General features: G+C 37.8%; 2 protein-coding genes across 5 annotated transcripts; one reads left to right on the forward strand and one right to left on the reverse strand.

Moving 5' to 3' along the window:
• Nucleotides 1-53: 53 nt before the first annotated feature.
• On the forward strand, nucleotides 54-8,539 carry cracr2ab (calcium release activated channel regulator 2Ab). 3 transcript variants are annotated; one of them, XM_043237939.1, is made up of 17 exons: nucleotides 54-211; nucleotides 722-1,051; nucleotides 1,349-1,460; nucleotides 1,577-1,760; nucleotides 1,844-1,990; nucleotides 2,490-2,580; nucleotides 2,984-3,079; nucleotides 3,185-3,372; nucleotides 3,459-3,530; nucleotides 3,611-3,656; nucleotides 4,243-4,334; nucleotides 4,439-4,907; nucleotides 5,241-5,379; nucleotides 6,074-6,155; nucleotides 6,395-6,611; nucleotides 6,753-6,829; nucleotides 7,417-8,539. In XM_043237939.1, exons 2-17 carry the CDS (start codon nucleotides 869-871, stop codon nucleotides 7,502-7,504), a joined length of 2,283 nt encoding a protein of 760 aa, XP_043093874.1. In that variant the 5' UTR covers nucleotides 54-211; nucleotides 722-868; the 3' UTR covers nucleotides 7,505-8,539. The 3 variants fall into 3 exon arrangements, with proteins under 3 accessions (XP_043093874.1, XP_043093876.1, XP_043093875.1); XM_043237941.1 differs by having other exon boundaries at nucleotides 59-237; XM_043237940.1 differs by lacking the exon at nucleotides 54-211 and adding an exon at nucleotides 513-628.
• prmt8b (protein arginine methyltransferase 8b) lies at nucleotides 7,833-18,651 on the reverse strand. 2 transcript variants are annotated; one of them, XM_043237942.1, is made up of 10 exons: nucleotides 18,002-18,651; nucleotides 16,455-16,688; nucleotides 15,755-15,910; nucleotides 14,559-14,622; nucleotides 13,331-13,473; nucleotides 12,236-12,323; nucleotides 11,691-11,806; nucleotides 9,874-10,024; nucleotides 9,678-9,799; nucleotides 7,833-8,828 (listed from the first exon to the last, which is right to left on the reverse strand). In XM_043237942.1, exons 1-10 carry the CDS (start codon nucleotides 18,068-18,070, stop codon nucleotides 8,745-8,747), a joined length of 1,227 nt encoding a protein of 408 aa, XP_043093877.1. In that variant the 5' UTR covers nucleotides 18,071-18,651; the 3' UTR covers nucleotides 7,833-8,744. The 2 variants fall into 2 exon arrangements, with proteins under 2 accessions (XP_043093877.1, XP_043093878.1); XM_043237943.1 differs by having other exon boundaries at nucleotides 16,455-16,685; nucleotides 18,002-18,648.
• Between the last annotated feature and the right edge of the window lie 2,826 nt (nucleotides 18,652-21,477).

Below are 21,477 nucleotides of genomic sequence, written 5' to 3' on the forward strand. Positions count from 1 at the left end.
TTTAATACGCCAATAACAAGCAGTGTGTCGCTGAGACGTCTCCTGCTGAACGTGAGGTTCCTCCTCCTCCTCGCGCGCTCTTATCCGCGAGCGTTTAAAACCCGTCCCTCAACAAACTACACTCATTCACTGGATTTAATCAAGCAGTTTAATTGTCACTAACGTTATTTTAGGCATAGACCCGGAGTAAAACGCTTGTTTCATTTTCCAGGTAAGAGCAGCGATGTATTTCTCTCTGTAAGTACTTCGTTTGGATTCATAGTTTGAGGCTTCACGAGTGGTTCAATGTATTTAGAACAAATTACACTGACATTGCTAAAAAACTAAGGAGAAATAGGTCTATATATGTCAGCCACGTAATTGGTTTATGCTTAAAAATGAATACAAGATACTCGTTAGCTCCTTGTCCGAACCATAGCAAGTTCAATTTCTGTTTAAACAGGAAATTTCACCACAGAAACCTCTTCCTTTTCCCCTTGACATTGTGCTGGGACATCAGTAAGAGCAGTAAGGGACAGGTTTGCACACTGATGCCATCAGCAGTGGCTTTGCAGATGTGCTCTGACAAATTTATGACCACTTTATCCATGTAATTGATTAAATTGATGTAAACACAGCCTAAGGAAGGGTAGGCCAAAATTACAGACTTTATCATCTTTGTGATCATATCATAAAGGCACCAAGAATTGTTAACGTGTTGCGCTTTTTCTTGCACTTCCAGCTGGGACCCAGTGCTGGGTTTCAAGTACAAGACAACAATGGATTTCATCTACTAGGTTGTTTTAAGAGAAATCATCGAACTGGACCTAGCTTTGAAGTCCGTCCCGTTCGTGCCACCACTGGCGGTCGAGGCTGTTAACCTGGGGTCATGTCAGAGACTGGACGGCTCTTCAGCAGTGGCTCGGACCAAGATGACAAGCAACCGCTGCCAAGGAACAGTGTGAATAAAGAGACAGGATGGGGACACGCTGCTGCGCTGGACAAAACAGAGGACTTTTTCCAGATCTGTGACAGCGAGGGAAAAGGATTCATCACACGTACAGATATGAGGGTAAAGTAGGGGTCCTTAAAGTGGACACTTTAATTTAATTTACATCTGCAATGTTACTGGTATAACTACACAGTGTGTGTGTATATATATATATATATATATATATATATATATATATATATATTTATTTATTTATTTATTTTTTATTTTTTTTTTTTTTTTTTTTGAAATTTTTCTGGTTCTAAAATATTCAAGGTGCATATTTCGAATTCTTTACCCCCTGATTTAAAAGTTATTTTTCTTTGTAGTATTTCTAAAGAAAATTGTTGATTTTATTTTGTTATCTGTTTCTTCTAGAAGCTGCACAATGAGTTGCCACTCACTACTGAGGAACTGGAGAATGTCTTCGACTCACTAGATCTTGACGAAAATGGATACCTGACTCTAGGAGAGTTTTCCTCTGGATTTAGTACGTTTGTGACATCTCCCTTTCAGACAAGATCAGTTCTTAAACGTTTTTTTGATATCCAGTACGACAGTAATCACGCAGCGAGTTAAGCTGTCGTTCCTGTAATGGTTCCCCAGGTAATTTTCTTCAGGGACGGAGAGCCTCTGCCACGGAGGAGCTGATGACTACACCCTCGCATAAAGATCGAGAGGCTCCCGGTCGGAGTTCAGGGGATAAAGAGCAGTCAGAGAACGAGGACGATGAAGAGACGCATTTCAGCATGTTGATGGAGAGCTTGGGTGCCAGTAATGTGTTTGAAGAGTCAGTGCTCGTTTTTAGGCTTTGCACGGTATACTGTGATACAAAAAAAAACGCTTTTTCTATCAGTTTTCTCTTCGTTTCAGGCCGAGTGAGGTTCGCAGCCTGTGGGCTCAGCTCAGGAAAGACGAGCCTCACCTCTTGTCCAACTTTGAAGAATTTCTTGCCCGTGTCACGCATCAAATCAAAGAGGCTCGACAAGAGAGGAAAGAGATGGAGAGCGCCCTCAGGAGGTGGCATGTTATACAACATTACACCAGAACGAATAGAGAGCAGTGCCATTTAAAGTCACCCGTGTTTAAGTACCAGTAATCTGCTTTGTGTTCTTAATTTCCAACAATGTTATTTGTGAATAATCTCTTTTTAAGGGCTTAATGTAATACTCTATAGAATGCTGTTCTATCCATATCCAGTGACCATTTATTCGACAGCATTTTACATACTTTTTGGGGGGAGAAAAGCATATTTTGATGAAAACTAGGTCAGAATGATGTGATTTGCTATATGTATTGGTTAAAGATATGAAAAAATTTGCCAATGTGTGTTTACGTCTTATGTGACCGAAGAATATGGGGCTCTGTTGTGTAGATGTGAAATCTTATGATCCTTAAATTATTACCTAACTGGATTTGAACGCATAAGCCAGTGTTTTTGAATGTAAATACTTAATTTGGGGTGTAATATTACAGAAAAAGGCTTGTTTGTGTCATATGCCGTTTTCTCATCACACAGGAAAGCAGTCACACATGACACTGAAATATGCAGATTATATGAAGAAATGGAGCAACAGATTATTAATGAAAAAGACAGAACATTTGTGAAGGTAAATGCATTCTTTTAAACTGTTCGCTTTTAAATACTTTTCAGATTTTCAGTAAGATTTTTTGGCAGTTTTTTTAGATAGAGGCAGTTTTGGAAAAAAATAGAATTTTGAATAAATAGAATTTTGAAAAAAATATTCCACAAAATATTTCAACATACTTTCAACATTGGCAATAAAAATAATAATATTAGGACAATATTTTTTGCCATCGCAAGAAAAAAAACCATTTTAAAATATATTAAAATCGTACCTCAGACTTTTTAAACGGCTACTACTGCCTAGTCTGCTTAGTTTCTGTTTCAGTTTGTGCATTTGTTATCACTTACTCTCGGCTTGGAGATAATGGAGCAATGATAAGATAAAGACTGTCTAAACTGACTAGCATGTTAATTCTTTCTTCCAGGACTCCAAAACTCTGCAGTCACGCAGTCAAGACCTCCAGCAGCGGCTCCGCTCTAAAGAACAGGAATTGGAGCAGCTTTTCCAAAAACAGAGAAGGGTCAGTGCGACGATGAAACAGACATAATCTTACAAAATCTTAGATTTTGTGCAACTCGCATCCTTCTCCTTCACAAGTCCCTCTCTTGCATCTTTATTTCTTCAGTTAGAGCGACAATGTCGTGACCTTCATAGCGAGCACCAGGTGAGTCGACTGGAGAATGTCAAGCTGAAAATGACCAACGAGGAGCTGTCTCGTGAACTTGAGCACACCTGCCAGGAGCTAGTGTTGGCTCAGGAGCAGCTGGACGTTCTGCAGGAGCAGGCCTCTCGACTGCAGCAGGAAAGAGAGATGTTAGCATGTGCATTTATACACACACACACAGATACCACCATTGTCTAGTGTTTCACATAAACACTAATACTTTTTCCCCTCACAGGGAGATGTACAGAATCACAGAAGGCTTGCAGAGAGAAAAACAGAGCTTAATGAAACAGCTGGATCTACTCAGGTGAGCTTAGTATATGCTGGCATACGCTGTAGATAAAGGCAAACATCAAAACTCTTACATCAAAACTATGTTTTTTTCAGAGAAATGAATAAACATTTGCGAGATGAGCGAGACATTACCTTTCTGGTAAGTTTAGAAATTTTAAATTATTTTTATTTTTTATATTTTACATTACTAAAAATGATTGAAAAATAAAAATAACAAAACACAGCACAAGTACAACAATTACAAAAAATGTATATATAATTTTGTTTTATTAATTATGTCCATCTAGTAAATAAAGGACATGTATCTAAACCTTTTTTAAGATTTCGGTTAAAGTTCAGTTTAAAAACACTAATTTATGCTTATCATGATCTTGAAAACGTTTTGATCTAAAGCTTGATGCTTAAACGCATTTGAAATTAATTTAGTAGGCATATATTAATTTGATCTAGTTATCAAATTCTATATAAAACTAACATTTTATTTTGTTGTGATGTATAGATGTATAGATATATATTGTCATCTTAGTTTAGTTTAAAGAAGCTATAAGACAATTTTTGTTCAGAAAATAGGAAAAAGGTTTTTTTTAATTTTTTCATTATTGTATTACTGTCACTATACTGTTATTTTTAAAAGTGGAAAATATTAGTTGGTGTGTTCAAATTTTTGACTTTTAATACCTAATAAGTACAATCAAAACTTTTTTTTTTTTTTTTTTTCACAACAGAAACGCAGTAATTCAATGAAAAAATCTTCTCGCAAACAAAGACTGAACACATCCTCAGTGAAATACACTGAGAGAAAACCATCTGTCAGGAAGTGAGAAAACCTCACATACATTTTCTTAGAATACCTAAATATAATATTTATCGACATGGAAACATTATTTTCTCTCTCTCTCTCTCTCTCTCATGTAATTTCAGAGAAGTTGATAAAGAGGAAGTGACCCAGCGTTCTAACAGGAAGACCCCCTCTTTACGAAACGGTCTCTGTTCATCCTTCAGCACAGGGGATGATGGGAAGCCGGAGGTGGATGGGCCGTCTGAAGATGTAGCTAGAGACTCAGAAGGTGTGAATGATGGAGTGGATGTGGAGGATGCTCCACCGGATGGATGGCCTCTACGTAGAGTCATATCCATCGAAGAGGACCACCTCCCACACCTGCTGCAAGGAGACCCTCACCTCCTCCTCCATCAGCTAAGTGAGGAAGAAGAAGAAGCTCAGGCCAATCTAGAAACCAGCTCCCTGTATCCATCCAATGCGTCCCTGGCCTCTGCTGACTCTCCGCCACCAGTTAGACTGAAGAAGCCGTCTAAGAAGAAATGGATCAGAGGAAACATGCCCTCATCCGCTGCACGGGGTCAGCCAGTCGGAAAGGAGACCCTCCAGCAGGCCAGTAAACCCCTAAAGATGCAGTTTATCAGAATGGTTAACATATAGACACCTTGGAAGATACAGTAACAAAAAAAGGTATTAACTTAAAGAGGAGGGTTTAAAATAGATAGTTTTACCACAAGAGACCATGAACATTTACCAGGGATGCCCAAACTGAAGGTTTGTCCTGCGGAGCTTAGCTCTAACACACTTAGTGAGTCTAAAGACATCGATTAGCTTGTTCTGGTGTGTTTAAATAGGGCCTAGACTGGTCTAGACTATATCCCTATATATGCACTTGTCGAACAAAACCAGTCTTTAAGAGCTCCCTCTGGGTCATTTTGGCTGCAGGGTCCTGCAGAACGATCCACTGCATCCCCTCAGCGCCTCTTCAAGGTGATTCTGGTGGGAAATTCCAGCGTTGGCAAAACCGCACTGCTGCGACGCTTCTGTGACGGACAGTTTCATTCCTCCACCGCCGCCACTGTGGGTACGTTGCTCTTCCAATACATGCGCAATTTACAATTTAGATCATTAATAACTGAACTCATGTATATTTGCAATGGGGATTTGTGACCTTTGACGTCTAAGTCCTGTGCATAGCATTGCTCATTAAAGGCTTTGCAGTGCATTGTGCAGAGGTATGTTAACTAAAGCCTACTATGCTATATCAGATGGATTTCCTACAGCAGGCAGCATCACATGAAAAGGCTTGTGAAGTCACACTCCCTGCATTTAAACCCTGGCACACATTGCGCAGCAGATTATGTCAAACACTATCAATTTACTTTCTGCAAGGTTTATAGCTTTTTACCCCTGAACTGTAGTGAATTCATTAATAATCTGAACACTTAAAAATTATTAATGTAATCTATTCGATATATCAAACCAAATATGCAAATGAACTAAATTAAAATGTTTTAGCCATTTAATTTAAATGAATGCACTTGTGTACTCCACACTGAAATATTAGACAACAGTACCTCCTAGTGGCCATTATGCTGTTTTTTTCTTGTTTTTGTTTTTTTTTGCCTGTTTTTTCACAAAGTAGCTTTAAACTGTATTTTTATGCCTTTATTTATTTTTGTGTGTGTGTGCATATATACAAGTTTATGTGTATTGTTGTGTATACATAAAACCAGGCAAAAAAAAAAAAGAATAACAATTTCCACTGTCTTGTGCAGGCATTGACTATAGCGTGCGAACCCTAAATTTGGGGGACAGTCATGTGGCTCTTCAGTTATGGGACACAGCAGGTCAAGAAAGGTAAGGCCCTCATGCCTACACAGTACAGACAGAATCAGGTTTTGCATTTATATTTATAGATATTTACATTCAGCTTCAGTTTATGTTCTTTATTTTTGTTCCTCTGTCTGTACTGTTATCTTTTTAAAGAGCTCTGAAAGCCTTGCTGTCTAGAGTAATCTACTGCATAACCAAAACATAATCTCACTTGTCACTGAACATCCAGCATTTAAAAACAACTGTGTCACTGTGCCCTGCAGGTATCGCAGCATCACCAAGCAGTTTTTCCGTAAGGCAGATGGCGTGGTGGTCATCTATGACATTACAATGGAGGACAGTTTCAGATCAGTCCGGCCCTGGCTGGAAAGCATACTGGAGGCTGTAGGCGACCCTATACCCGTCATGCTCCTCGGCAATAAATCGGACAAGGAGAGCGAGAGAGAAGTGCAGACAAAGGAGGCCGATATGCTAGCAGAGGTGTGGACGTCTCTTGTGCTCTCCGACACACAGTATATCCTTTTAAAATTTTAATGTTACTTAATATGTTTTGTTCTTACTCTACATCACCTCATTCAACACAGTAAGCAGAGATTTATAGCAGTTTGCTGTATTTGATAGGAAGCTAACTTGATGTTCTACGAGTGCAGCGCTTATACTGGAGCTAATGTGCTGGAGGCCATGATTCATCTGGCCAGGTAAGAACACACCAAACGCCGTCATATTTTGTTTAGCTGTGATGTTTGTAACACCTCAGTCGAGGATGAAACCCACAAAAAAGACACAGTTATAAAACTGTGAGACAACATTATACTGTGCTAAACAACATTATAAGATTTCAACCAGAAAGCTTACAGTTTTCTATTTTTTTTAATCTTAAGTGTGATCAAGAATGCGACTTTGCAGACTGTGTGAACCTTATGTTGTTTACTTACTTTAAAAGGCCCACTAATGTTGAGATCACATGACCAGTCCAATGCTACCAAGTTTATCTCAGTAACTCCACTAGAATCAGACACATCAGTTTTTTTATATAAATATTTAATAATTATTTGTCTGTGTGTGTATATATATATATATATATATTTGAGTTATTATTGAGCTATTTTCAAAAATCGTGTTTTTTGTTATCATGTTTTTATTTTATTTATTAATTTTTTGTTATATTATTAACCTAATAAACATTTCCCAATGCGGTTTGATAGAGATTAATTGGAATGCACAATGAAAAACTTTATTTATTTTTGTTTTTTTAATAATTAAGTATTTTAATTATTGCTTTAAGGGTCCTCAGGGAGCAGGAAGACCGAGTATGGGTAAACACAGTCAGACTGGTGGATCAACCATTGAAGAAGAAGTCCTGCTGCAAGTGATCACACACACACACACACACACACACACATAAAAACATGCGGATGAAATCACTTTAAGCTTCACGTTTCTTCTTCAAGCCCAATTATATTCAGTAGAAATAATTTAATGTAGGCTGAAAGACGACAAATTCACTAATATTTGTTTTAAAAATAGTATAAAGTGTAAAGTTTTTTCATGTCAATTTTACAGAGCATTGTATATGTGTGCTCATCTGACGTGTGTCCAACTGTAGATGGAGTATATTATATATTATCAGGAACGTTTATCAAATGCAGTTATCCCATACAACAAGTGAGTGAGAAAAAAGTCATTCGAGAGAAAATGTGCTTGTTTGTTACTTTCCATTTATTTAGCATTGCAATAGCCTCATTCAACCCACCTGAAGTCTTGCTAGCTTCATGAAACCTAGATTTCAAACTGGCCAGTAAAACCTCATTTGCTTGAACAAGAAGTGTTTCAGTTACCGTTCGTAGAGAGAGTTCAGCTGATGACAACAACACGAAGCACTAAAATCTTCAAATGTATTATTGAGGGAAAACCATCGTCTGGATTCAGCGTCGAGCATGCTGTGCCTCGTTCGTTGTCTTCATCTGAACCGCTCAGGGATCGCTTTACACAAAGGTTGTATGTGACAATGACCTGACAACTGACCAAAAACACAAAACCAAAAAATATTAAAAAGTTAAAACTGTCACGTTATGTCACGCTAAAATAATAAATAGGTCTTGCTTTTGACAAGAATGATTTAAAATAGTGTAGCTGCTCTTAGAAAAGAATTAAAATAAAGGCAGACGACATGCCAGTGGTCACTATATTAAACGACTCAACACTAACCCAATAAATATAACGCAAGAAAAGCACTTAAATAGAAGCGAAACATCAAATATGAAGTGAAAAATGCCATTCATGCTCTTCTCCGAACTGAAGCCTTTGTTCGATGAGGCACTGTTGTACGATTTCTCATTGCAAATACTGTTCGGTGACACTTTCCTATCTTATAAGGTTAAATAAACACAAGCTTTGACATTCTCGGACTCGTTACCGTAACATTCAGAGTGATGTTTTCACAGTCTATCCTCTATGTGCATTTAAGAACGTGACACGTGATGACACTATTGCTTTTAGTGCTGGACTGGCACTGATGGCATCACCGACGGCAGCCTCTCTGATCCAGACAGAGGCAGAGGAGAGGCCCGATCCCTGGGAAACGGCGGCCCGGCTCAGGATGACGCTCGCGCTTTACCGCATCTTGTAGTCGTGGGAGATGGCTGCGTCGCAGAGCTGTCCTTTGAAATCCAGCTCAAAGGTGAAGTCCAAGTCACGCTGGAAGAAATCACGTTTGGTTGCTGCGTCAGTACTTTCTTGTCGTATTGTTTCTTTATTTCTAAACCAGTGGTTTTCAACCAGAGACCTGGGGCCCACTAGGGGGCATAGGATAGCTTAAAAAGCTAAAAATGAGATAAAACCGCTAAAATCAAGATGTATAAACTCTTGATTGGAGTAAGAATAAATATCCATTTTTCTAAATATTTACAATTATTTTATCTAGGAGAAATTGCATTTTTTTGTATATAAATTTATATATAATTTAGAACTTGACATATCTGGAAAAAATAAATAAATAAAAAAGTGTATATATGTATATGTGGTATGTCAAGTTGTAATGTAATTATTAAATGTTGTAATATAAAATTATTAAATTATTTTAGCAAGATGGCTTAAAATTATAGAAAATAAGCAGCTAAAATTATGTATTTCTTATTTTAATTCCGTATATGAGAGAATTGTAACTTCTATACCTGAGAACTTTATTAGCCAAATAATTAGTTAATTAAATTCTAGTTAAGTTAAATATAATTATTTGTATACATATAATTTTAAATCTTTTAATCGCAAACAACTAGAAAAATCTTACTAAAGGTTTAAACCCTGAATAGCATTCAGTGCATAAAATTCTGGAATTTGATTATATTGTTCTTAATTATTTCACTTAATGCAATTATTTGAATATATTGTCAAGTTTCTGTAAATCCAAAAAGTTTGAAAATATACGGCATTGTAATTACAGCAAAAGTACCAGAAATATCACTAGGGACCTTCAAATACTGTATTTGACAACGGGCAGCTTTGGATCAAATACGTCAGGTTGAGAAGCACTGTTTTAAGCCTCACCTCGTTATTCTCGTTAGGCTTCACTGTGATGCTGCCCAGGATCTCCTCTCCTCTCCTCACCGTCAAATAATCCTCCAGATAAAACACCGTCTGCTTCCAGTGAGTGCTGGGAGCGTCGGGGGCTGGGAGGGAATGTGCGACTCGGGTTAGCACCGAATTAATTTGCAACAGATAAAGAGGTAGAGAATAAGAGAACCTGTGGAGAAGCCCGTCTTCTTGTGACACTTGGTGAACTCCATGTTGAAGTACGTGACGAGAGCGTGAACGTAGTCATTCCTCTGAATCTGCAGGCAGAAGGCCGAGGTGAACGTCAGGTCCTCCGGCTTCACCGTGTAGATATCCACCTCCTGAAAGGGACATGTGATTATGATACATGCACCAAATCTTTGATGATCAGCCGTGAGATACTTCAGCCGTGAAGTGCAATGCAGGTAATGTCATATAGTCTTCTCAACAGATCTGGTTTCAAAGACTTCATTGTGTGAGTGTGGCCATACTGGTGCGTGTATAAGTTGGCCGTGGTGAACAAAGATCCTATTACTCTTCGTGCAAACAGCAGATCAGTAGCAGCATTGACCCTTTCATTCGTTCAGTTCCACCTTTCATTTAGCGCACCTCACAAAGAGGCCCAAATCATTCTCCTCTTCAAAGAGTTTGATCCCTTGGGTTATTCAGAGCCGGGCTGAAAGCACGGCCTTCTCTTTCTAGCCATCTTTTTTTTTTTTTTTTTTTTTTTTTTTCCTTCATTTGCTGGCGGCTAACCAGCTTTCTCTCCGTCTCCTGCATTGTCTCTTTTTCTTTTGACATTTTTGACATTCAATATGCTTTCACTGTCAAACGGATCAGAAACCCGCTCCTGCAAAATGAGTATTTAATGCTAATAGTTTGCTATTTTAGAGCGCAGCGTTCTCATACGAGACTTCATTTCAGATGTTTCTCTTAGACAAAATGAGACGATTCTGGAAGTAATGAAGTCTATAGAGTTACGGATATGGAAATGTATATTTTAGAATTAATACAAACACTGAGATTACTATGTGGACTATGAGGTCTTAATTAAATTTAGGTAGTATCTTGTGTTGTGACAAGGTACATGTAAACCTATTTTAAACATTTATAAAAATTATTAACAACTAATTTACTATTTAAAATGATTTTAGATAATACTGATATTAAATAATAATTATAATGATTAAAAATGCTATTTTATTGTATTATATTTAAATCTTGAAAGGTCCTTGACTATGGAATAAACACATTTTTCTGGTTATAAAATATTTTTTCTAGTATTTAGAAGACACTGCTATTTGCACACAGGCTTACAATAATTTAATGAAGATAAATGAAGATGTATTTATTATTTAATGTACTATGTAAAAATTTAAAAGTGTGATTTCTAGACATAATTATCAATTTAAAAAAATTCAGTTACATCACATTTTAAGATATGTTATTGGGTAGAAATGGCTGTTAACGTATTTAAGGGAATTTTTAAATTATATTTTAAAAATGTCATAAATTTTAATTGCAATTGTAATTTTTTTTGTTATTTCTTAGAAACCACTAATAAAATATAATAAAGACATAATTATCTAAAACGTTTAGATGTTGTTTAATATTATATATTCTATTACCTTATATTATATTATTATACTATATTATATGATATTATTAATATAATCTCATTCCTGTTTCCTTTTACGTAAATAATTGAAATATTAAAGAAATCTCATTTCCTTCCTACTGTATAGCATGAGACACTTTATTACAACAAAATATGTGCCTTTAAATGACCTACATGATGATATTATTAGCATAATTTCCCATGAGGCCTCATTTCCGTTGGCTAATTGAAATGAATGCATGCGTTGAGATGAACACACGTTAGCAAGCTGTCATCAGAATGATTGTGTTATGTAACACCCACGCTACATGTGTTCCAGCGTACCCTATCCTCAAGTCAGGCAGTACTATGATTCAGTTCAGACACGCATGTAGAGCTCATACTGGTACCTTAATGAGGCAGGAGTTGGTCACGACTTGTTTAGGATCTACTATGTCCACCAGGGGCTCCATCATAGCGACGTTTCGAATGCACGTCATGTCAAAACCGTAGACATTCTCCCACCCTGCAAGCACAGAGAAAATGTTTTTGAGACTTTTTAAAACTCTGAAAAGTAGAAAATCTGTCTGGCTCTGTCTGGTCGGCCCTAAAATAGACTGCTGCCTCCTCTGTGTCTGGCAGCATTTGATTACATCCCCTCACATGAGCGTTAGGCCGAGGCCAATCTCACACTTCCATCCAAAACAAGGAGGAGGGAGAAAAGCAAACCTCTTGCTGCGGGGGAGTAATGGAACCCAACAGGAATTTTTTCCCAGTGTTTCATTTCTTTTTTTTAAGCTAAAAAAAAAAGTGAGGGATCCGAAACGAGACGCTGATCAAACCACACTGCAGAACGAGAAAGTGATACGATAAAGTATTAAATGATCGTTTGATACAGTACCTGTTGACTCTTGGCAGTACGAGTGTGTGTGTGTGTGTGTGTGTGAGTACTCACAATGGATTTTGAAGTCTTTGTATTGCCGATCTTCAATGGCAACCACGTACAATGTGGCTCTGTCTGGAAACATGAAACCACCGGGTTTCTGAAAAAGGACAGAAAAGGGATCACATCTGAAAAATGATGAATAGGTATGTCCAATTGAAGTATGTCCAATTTATTTTTTATTTTTAAATTAGAATTTGATAAGTCATATAATTATTGGCCATCAATAAAAAAAAAAAAAACACAATATAATATAATATGGATTTTTTAAATTATATTTTTAAATATTATTATTATTATTATTATTAGTAGTAGTAGTAGTAGTAGTTATAGTAGTAGTATAAATAATATGAAGGTCATAAAACATTGTAGATATAAACATTGTACATATAATATTGTAGTAATTATAAAAATATTATTTAAAAAAATTTTAAAGTCTTAATTAGAATTATAATGTTATTATAAAATGATATATATATATATATATATATATATATATATATATATATATATATATATATATATATAATGAAATTGTATAATATATATATATATAATTATTATCTAAACATTTTTAAATAGTTGTAAAATGTTTAATATATTATCATTAAAAAAATGTCATCATAAAGCAATATATTATAATACAATAGTTACCTAAATTACATTAGTTAACATCTAATCTTTTAAATGGTTTTGATTCAATCATATCTTGTCACACCACAGGACACTGCTGAAACTAGCCATAAAACATTTTAATCTACAAAAACGTGTTCTTGGCATGTGCGTGATTATATTCCTATTATTCCAGTGACTTCACGTCATTCTTTCTTTTCCTTCCTGTTCAATGCACCATAAAAATAACCCTAGGGTGAAACAATGCCCTGGCACTAACACAATAGTTCCATAAAAACGGCTAACAAGCCACTCGTCCTCTGGACCAGATTGTCATTCAGTGGTAGACATTCATCAGCAGCCCAATGCCTAGCCACTCATTCCCATTATAAATGATCATTTTCAGCATGGACACATGCTTCACATTCTAATTAGTCACATAACCTTGGCCTTGAGTCAGCCGACACAAACACACACACACACACACACACTGACCAGCCATTTGTCCCTGGCGTAGATGACAGTATTGAGCATCGACTCGTAGAAAAGACAGTAGCCCATCCACTCTGAAATAATGATGTCCACCTGATCCACCGGCAGCTCGGTCTCCTCCACCTTTCCTTTTATGATGGTGATAACTGCGAAATGAACAGAAAAATGCAAAAATGTAAATTCAAGTTCTATTTGTTCTATTTAATATACAGTTCAATATTTTATTCTAAAATATATTTATAATTATAATAAAGGCATCATTTTATGTACCATAAAATTTCCATTATTAATTACTAATGGATAAAATCAAGTCTCTGTCCACATTTTTATTCATAAAACTGTAAATATAATGTATTGTTTAAATAATTATTATCATTAAAATTATAATCTATAATTATTATGTGAATTTTTAGTTTGTTTTTATACATTTCTAGCACTTTAGGTAGTATAATATTTTATCAATTATTATACTGCTCTCTAAATTAGATAATAATATGATCTAAAATCTAAATGTACGAGCTAACTTAATTCAGTTTGTTTTTACAATTAAATATTAAATGTATTTGCATACTAAATACTATTGATATGTTGTTCTAAATCAATATTTATTTCCAGCTGTACATTATTATTATTTGTTAATAAATAAAATCAAGCCCCCACATTTTTTTGTCACATCACTGAAATGAAATAGGTTTCAAACCCAGAATTTAAATAATTAAAAATCAGTATCTATAAAGCTATGTTTTATTGATAGTTTATCATGGCAAAAATTTGCGAAAGGCAAGTTGCCAATGTCCAGCTACCAGTGTGTGTGTGTGTGTGTGTGCGTGTGTGTGTGTGTGTGGGGGTGTGTGTGTGTGTGTGTGTGTGTGTGTGTGTGTGTGTGTGTGTGTGTGTGGTGTGTGTGCGTGTGTGTGCGTGTGTGTGTGTGTGTGTGTGTGCGTGTGTGTGTACAGCAGTGACTTTCTCGTGCTGACTCAGGCTTCTCACTCGCCCGCTGCTCTCCAGTGTTAATGAGAGCTGCTGTGGACACCTAAACAACAACTTCTGCCATCACACCCCAAGAGAAGAGTGTCAGCTACAGGAAGTGACTATGCTGCTTCCTTTGTCATGGAACTCCACTTGCCAACAAGAAAATGTACGACTCTTTTATTCTACATGAATGCAGATCAGACCTGAACGCTGTGCTGTGTCCTAACAGGGATAATAAGCAGAGGATTATAAATCTTACCACTGTCCAGATGATTTGACTTGATGATTTTCTCAGAATACTCTGATATACTGGAACATTCAATCTATAAGAAAAGATAATTAGCATAATTACATTAGCATAACTTTCAAGATATTTACATACTTTCTAATTGAACCATATTCGTTCTAGTAGAATAAAGCCGTTTTTTATGCATAACTGGATATTTTATCAGGTTCAGGTATATACTTTAAGAAAAAAAAATCATTCTTATAAATATTTTGTGGAATGTATTTTTTGTCTTGTTTTTTTTTTTTTTGCGTTCTCCGGACTGACTTTTAATCTGTATAGTGGCAATGATGATCAATTTAATTGATTCTTTCAGTTACATCGTTAAGCCAGTAGGTGGTGACAAGTGACATAATATCTTTATGAGTTCAGTTAATCATTTATTCATTCATACCCTTATTGTGATATTAATTAAGTGGTCACTGTCTTTATGCGTGAGTCACTGAATCATTCACTCAACCGATTTGTTCGAAACCACCGTTATTTTCAAAAGAACGTCACTTTTGTGTGTTGCTGGGAGATTCAATTACTTTTTTTGTTGGCAGAGCAAACCACAGTGATGTTGTTGTTCTGGTTATCAACACAGCCATCTTCTCCAGTTTCCTGCTGGTATTATCCATATTGCATATGCATGTTGTTCCCATTCTCTTGCATTTGCATTTTTTCGTAATCAAGCCATTCTTTTCTAGAAGACTCTCATTTTTGCTTTACCCTAAACCCAAGTGTGTTGAACATAAACTGAACACGTTCTGCCAAATGCATATATAACATATATATATATATATATATATATATATATATATATATATATATATATATATATATATATATATATATATATTACACATCTATGAACTTGTTAACCCTTTCTGCTTGAGTCCTGGACAGAATCAGAGACCTCTTTTGCTTACTGTGACTTAGAAAAGATGAAACGGCAGCTAAAACTGGACCTAGTGGGTGGATCAGTGGAGTGTTATCTAACTGCAGACCAGAAGCACAGTGAGGGTACTGATATTATCAGCACACTCTCCCACTCCGTCTCTCCTGATATACATAGATAAAGTTTGTGAGTGTAAAAAAAAAGAGTAAGAACCGCAGAAATGCCTGCACATTGCGCTCTAACTCACAGAAGAGCAAACACGCTTGTAATGAGTAATTTGAGTTCTCACCCCGTATACATGCTTGGCTCCTGCTTTGGCAGCAAACATGGAGAGGATTCCGGTTCCGCTGCCCACGTCTAGAACTATCTTATCTTTAAAGATGTGTTTATTGTGGTACATGGAGTTCCTATACGTCAGCGTCCTCACCTCATCCTTCAGCATCTCCTATCGAGAGGAAGAAACGACAACTTCAGTTTTAAATTCGATTTTTGTAGAACTTGGCGTTAATGTTTGTGAGTCCGTGACATTTTATCCCTCGTTTCTGCTCTTGGACTGGGCTATGGAGGACAATATATAGGACACAAAGCACAGTGTCTCCAGGATTCTTTTTATAGAGACAGGTCTCCATTTAGCCTGCTGGGATTAACTGATACACATCTTTCCAAGCACCCCCTCCCGCCGCTCTAATTCTCTCTCCTTTTCTTTCTCCATCGCACTATCTTACTCTCGTCCTTCTCTTTTTCTGTTATCAAGAACTGTTCTTTTATCTTCAGACAGATCCAATTTGACCCTTATGCTATAGATGTGCTGGTATCAAAAGTGCGCTCTCTCAGTCTCTCAGCTGGTTTCGGTGACACGTTCGAGTTCTTACGATCGATTAAAAGTTCTAAAGCAGCTGCCTTTATTCTTTCTTAAAGCAACAGAGGAGGACGATATAAAAAGACAGTCGCGTGCATCAGGCTCGGTGGTGAAATCGGACTGCGGTCACCTCGTGGATCCCAAAGTGGGCGTAGGAGTCAAAGTAGTAGTCTCGTGATGTCATCTCCTCCGGGTTTAGTAGCTTGGCCATCTTGCCTCGGCCGGGACAGGCAGAAAGCGAGGAGACGTGTGGCGTGTGTGGGGGGTGAGGAACATGATGAACAGATGTCACTGGCTTCGGTAGCGGAGATGGTTGCAAGGACTGGGACGAGGGAGCATTGGAAATACGCTGCTGCTGGCGCTGCTGGTCAAGATCATAATATGATTAGAGGCGCATTGAACATTACCACTTATTACATTTTAGAAGTATATTTATGCATTTACTGACTTTAATCAGTATATATGCACTCCTTGGGAATCAGACCCATGACCTTGGTAATGTTAGCAATATGACCTGTTTGAGCTAAGGGGTGTAACGTCCGTAAAACCTTCCCGTAGATTATTCAAATGTTCTTCACACCGAGAAGGAATCTTTCTATGTTAAGATAGATAGATAGATAGATCGATAGATAGGCACTGAGGCTTTAGGTTTAAGGCTTAAGGTTTTTGCAAGTTATGCAAGTTATTTTTATGTGATTGATAAACATGCCAAAAAGCAATTAAAATGTAGACAGTTTTGTAAAAAAAAAAAAAAAAAATGTGTGAAAAACAAATAATGAAACAGATGGATGCAAGGCACAGAGGCACCTTTTTCTGCGAATGTTTTTTAAGTTAGATTTTTTTTCACGCGTTAAAAAGAGTGAGCGAATAAAATTAGTAGTGAATGAATGAATAGATAAATAAATGAATTCATTAAAACCTAATGAGAATAAAATAGACAGTTTTGTAAAAAAAAAAAAAAATGTGTGGAAAAACGATTAACAAAGCATATGGACAGTAGGCGCTTCGGTGTTTTTCACCTTGCGATTTTTTTTTTTTTTTCTTCACCTTGCTATTCGGGGCTTGTGTTATTTAGTGACCTGTTAACAACGTCAACATTAAAATCAGGTATGCAAAGGTGAATATGCTAATGAGCTGGGGAGGGGGGCAAAATACTGCAGCACCAAGGACAGCGCTCAGCCGTCTCGCGAGGACCCAGTACACTACATAAAAGAGCAACGACTGCTCAATTCAACAAGCACTCGAGCAACTTTATCCTCTTACTGCACGCTTTAGGTACGAATCATACACTGATTCGATGCGTTCGAGATTTTGGAAAACGTCTCGCATCTGATGCCTGCCTGCTTAATCTTTACGCAACCAACACGCGCAACATCAATATTAATATAAACCTCTATATTTAGCGTTCGGTGTGGTCCGTGCGATCGCTTTCAAGACGTTTTCCCGGGAAATCGGACGCGTTACGCTCGGATCGCTGTGGTTTTTAGCCTGCATAGTCATACACATCACCGGACACTGATTTGTATGACCTCCAAAGCAGCGCGTCATTTTACGCAACCGTGCACTTGAACGCATAGGAAGCGTCTACAACGAATCCGGCGCGATTTAGAAGCAGATATACGAATGTCTGGACGAGCATCGCTGTATTATAGATGACTTAAGGGATCTTTGACTTACCTCCGAGCTCTCCGCCTCCGCCATCTTTCTCCGCAGGAGCAGGCACCGCGATGAGTGCCTCAGTCCCATACGAGCCAACGGGATCCGGATTAACTCGATAAGAACAAGTGCTGTCACTAAACGTGCCGGAAAAGTTTTAAAACGTGCCGCAATAAGCAATACTAGATTAGCGCGTTAAAGCGAGCCATTTGTTGATTCGCGCAGCAGTGTTTAATAAACAATAAATGCCTAAATGGAAACTAATACCGAAATTGTCATAAAGACTTCTTGGACGGTCCCTCAACTCCATGATTTCGACTCCTACTGAAAGCCAGCCGTGCAAAAGTTCTTCCACAGGTTCTAAGAGCCACTTGGAGACCAGTTGAGCCCCGGCGCGTCAGCATCCACATCACCTGCCGCTGCGCATCCCCGCGCTATACGCTGGCACTGACACGCTAGGATGCATCTTTTATTTCGCTTTAACAGATCGGTCCATTCTTTTTTTCAGTTCTTAACGTGTCATCTGAGCCCAGCTGTCCAGTCCGTGGCGTCGCGGTCAGTCAAGTGCGTCTGGATCGCGCTGAAAGTTGGAGTTGAAAGACTGCTGACTGAACTCGAGCGCAGCGAGCGCGGAACTGGAGCGATATCAGTAGCTGAATTAGTGCCTCCCACACAAGTATCGCACCTCCACGTTCTCCAAATAAAGGACACAAGGCCGACTGCGTTTTAGTCCATTTCAAGGCCGAACCTTTTCATTTACAGACGCTTTTATTCAAAGCAATCGTTGCATTCAGTGTGTAGCACGCGTCTTATTAGTTCATTCCCCGGGACGCGAACCCAGTGACCTTGGCCTTTCTGAAGCCATACGCGTCTTGTCAGTATTTCAAAAACTATTTTCAGTAGTGAGATATCAGGTTTAGAGTTTCCAGGAATTCCCTTTCTTAAACGTCCCTCCAACAAAATATCAACCTAATAAATTTAATAGAATGTTCATAAAATGTACATTTACTTACAGTGTGCTGCAGGGAATATCTAAAAAAAAATAACTAAATGCATATATACATATACATAAGTGTGACAAAGAAAAGAAAATACATTAAAAACATTATATTTCAGCTATCAAAGTCACATTTTTGCAAATTGATGTACTAAAATAACTACAAAAACTAATAAAAAAGTTATAGATATTTTACTTAAAGCAAGCGTAAGATGAAAAAAAAATTCATTTAGTTTAATTAAACATACTAAAGAAAACTAAAACAGAAATAAAACAATAAAAAATACAAAAAACAGTATGAAATGGCAAATATTTACATAAAAATAACTAATACTGACTGAAAATGAAAACAGAAAATGAAAACTCTCCCTCTCTGTCTAAAAAATTGTATCTCTGTGATTATTAAAATAACGATAACACTGAATGCAATTTAATGCAAATACTTATATTTTCATTATCGTGCTTTTGCCGCCTTCATATTTCATATAGAATAAGTGGATTATTATTTGAATAATGTTCATGGTGCATGTATAATTAGACATCCATTGATTTATGATAATGCATTTAATTAGTTTTTCGACTGCAGCTCAAGGCCGCCCCCGTAAAAATATACATCGTTTCACAAAATCTTCATTTTTTTGCATTTATTTACGGTTAGCGCAGAAGAAAGTTTAGCAGCAGCTGTTGTCTGTGCCAAGCGAAGCCCACAGTGGAGCGGGTTCACGAGCGTCTGCACACACAGAGAGGTGTGGGATTCTAGATTTGGAGTCGACCGGCGGCCCCCTCGTTGTTTTTACATGCCACCCACTCATCTGCTTGTGTAATCCCTGGAGCTCATGTGGGAGGCGGTCCTGGACAGAACATATACTCTTTCTCTTCCCGACACGCACACACACTTTTGCACGAGTTTAAAGATCAGTATCCTCTCCAAATATCCGGCGACGTGTGATATTAGGAATGAAGATCGTGTTTTCTTAACACTGAAAATAAACAAACTCAATCAGCGCTGGTTTCACGGTAACGGAGCTCATGGTGTGATCTACTAGACCGAAATAAAGGTACGCTCTATTGTATCCTGCTGAGAGGACTTCCAACACATGGGCTGCTCATGTATAACACTGAAGGACGGATGCCCACGCATGCTGAGTAATACCACACACTCAGTGCACACAGCACCACAACACCATACACTGTCAATCACACACACACACACACACACTCATGCGCGCTTAAAACATATCCAGGAGAAAATGTGGGCAGCGAACAGCAAAACACTAATTATTTTCTGAATTTCCAGAAGCCTGTCGCTCTTTTTCTGGCATTGAGATTGTTTGTGTCAAGTAAGCATGCTTGAATCGCACATATTTTTGCTTTCAGTTGTGTCATCTCGCTCTTAAAGGAGCAGTCCAGCCAAAAATGAAAACCTGTTGAAAATGTACCCCGAGGCCGTCCAAGATGCAGATGAGTTTCGTTTCTTCATCTGAACAGATTTGGAGAATTTTGACGTTACGTCACTTGCTCAACGACGGATCTTTTGCATGCAGTGAATGGGTGCCAGCGGGGAAAAAAGAGCCCGGGCAGCTGGTGAAAACGTTTCGGTAATCCACAAGTAATGGAAGTAATCCATAAACCGCTTGTTTGTATGACACAAATCCAGAATTGTGATAAAAACTCCCAACAAAAACACTAGTCCTCTAGAAAAGTGCTTTCTCTTGTGAAAAGGTTGTTTCTTCTAAATCAAGAGAGAAATATAAACAGATAAAGCGCTGTTTACAAACCTAAACATACGTACACACACACACACACACACATATATATATACACACACCAGCAGTTTGGACTCTCATTCTGACGGCACCCATTCACTGCAGAAGATTCGTTTATGAGCAAGTGATGTAATGCTACATTTCTCTAAATCTGTTCTTAAAGGAAACAAACCCATCTACATCTTCAATGGCCTGAATCGGTGCGTGCATTTTCAGCAATTTTATTTCTTTTTTGGGTGAACTACTCCTTAAACGACAACAACAACAGTTTTTCGGTTGAATGTCTTTATCTCAGTGTTGAAACGGTTCTGAAACAGCGGGACCGTCCTTGGCCTTGTCGTCAGCCTGCTGAATGAAAGCCTTTTCCTGAGACTTCATGGAGGAAGCGTGTGCGTGTACATGTCTGATCTGTGAGTCGGTGGGCTTCTTTTGTCCTTTTCACTGTCCCTGGGGCCGCATTCATGCGTCCGTTCACACGCATACACACAAGCCCCTGCCGTCCGCCATGAAGGTGCCATTTAACAGATTACAACTGAGGACGGCACGAGGACACAACAATAAAATAACAGGGGAGCGGCAGACAAAACCAGACAGAACCAGGCGGGAATCACAATGATAAGCATCAGTTCAATAGGCTGAGCTCCTTTTCAAAGTTCTCTGTCATGTGCTGCATTATTAATCTCACCCTTTCTTGCCATCTTCCCGGTGTTTGCATGCTTGTTGTCCCTCATGTC

This window comes from Puntigrus tetrazona, chromosome 4, assembly GCF_018831695.1.
Source record: "Puntigrus tetrazona isolate hp1 chromosome 4, ASM1883169v1, whole genome shotgun sequence".
In the NCBI taxonomy this organism is placed as follows: domain Eukaryota; kingdom Metazoa; phylum Chordata; class Actinopteri; order Cypriniformes; family Cyprinidae; genus Puntigrus; species Puntigrus tetrazona.

Excerpts from the sequence above, each read along its gene's own strand:
- cracr2ab (XM_043237939.1), top strand. The coding sequence starts at position 869 with ATGTCAGAGACTGGACGGCTCTTCAGCAGTGGCTCGGACCAAGATGAC. Across the intron at positions 3,373-3,458 it reads CTGCAGCAGGAAAGAGAGAT|GGAGATGTACAGAATCACAG; the intron begins GTTAGCATGTGC and ends TTCCCCTCACAG. Across the intron at positions 5,380-6,073 it reads CTCCACCGCCGCCACTGTGG|GCATTGACTATAGCGTGCGA; the intron begins GTACGTTGCTCT and ends TGTCTTGTGCAG.
- prmt8b (XM_043237942.1), bottom strand. The coding sequence starts at position 18,070 with ATGGGACTGAGGCACTCATCGCGGTGCCTGCTCCTGCGGAGAAAGATG. Across the intron at positions 16,689-18,001 it reads CGGAGGCGGAGAGCTCGGAG|CAGCGCCAGCAGCAGCGTAT; the intron begins GTAAGTCAAAGA and ends GATCTTGACCAG. Across the intron at positions 9,800-9,873 it reads GAAGACGGGCTTCTCCACAG|CCCCCGACGCTCCCAGCACT; the intron begins GTTCTCTTATTC and ends ATTCCCTCCCAG.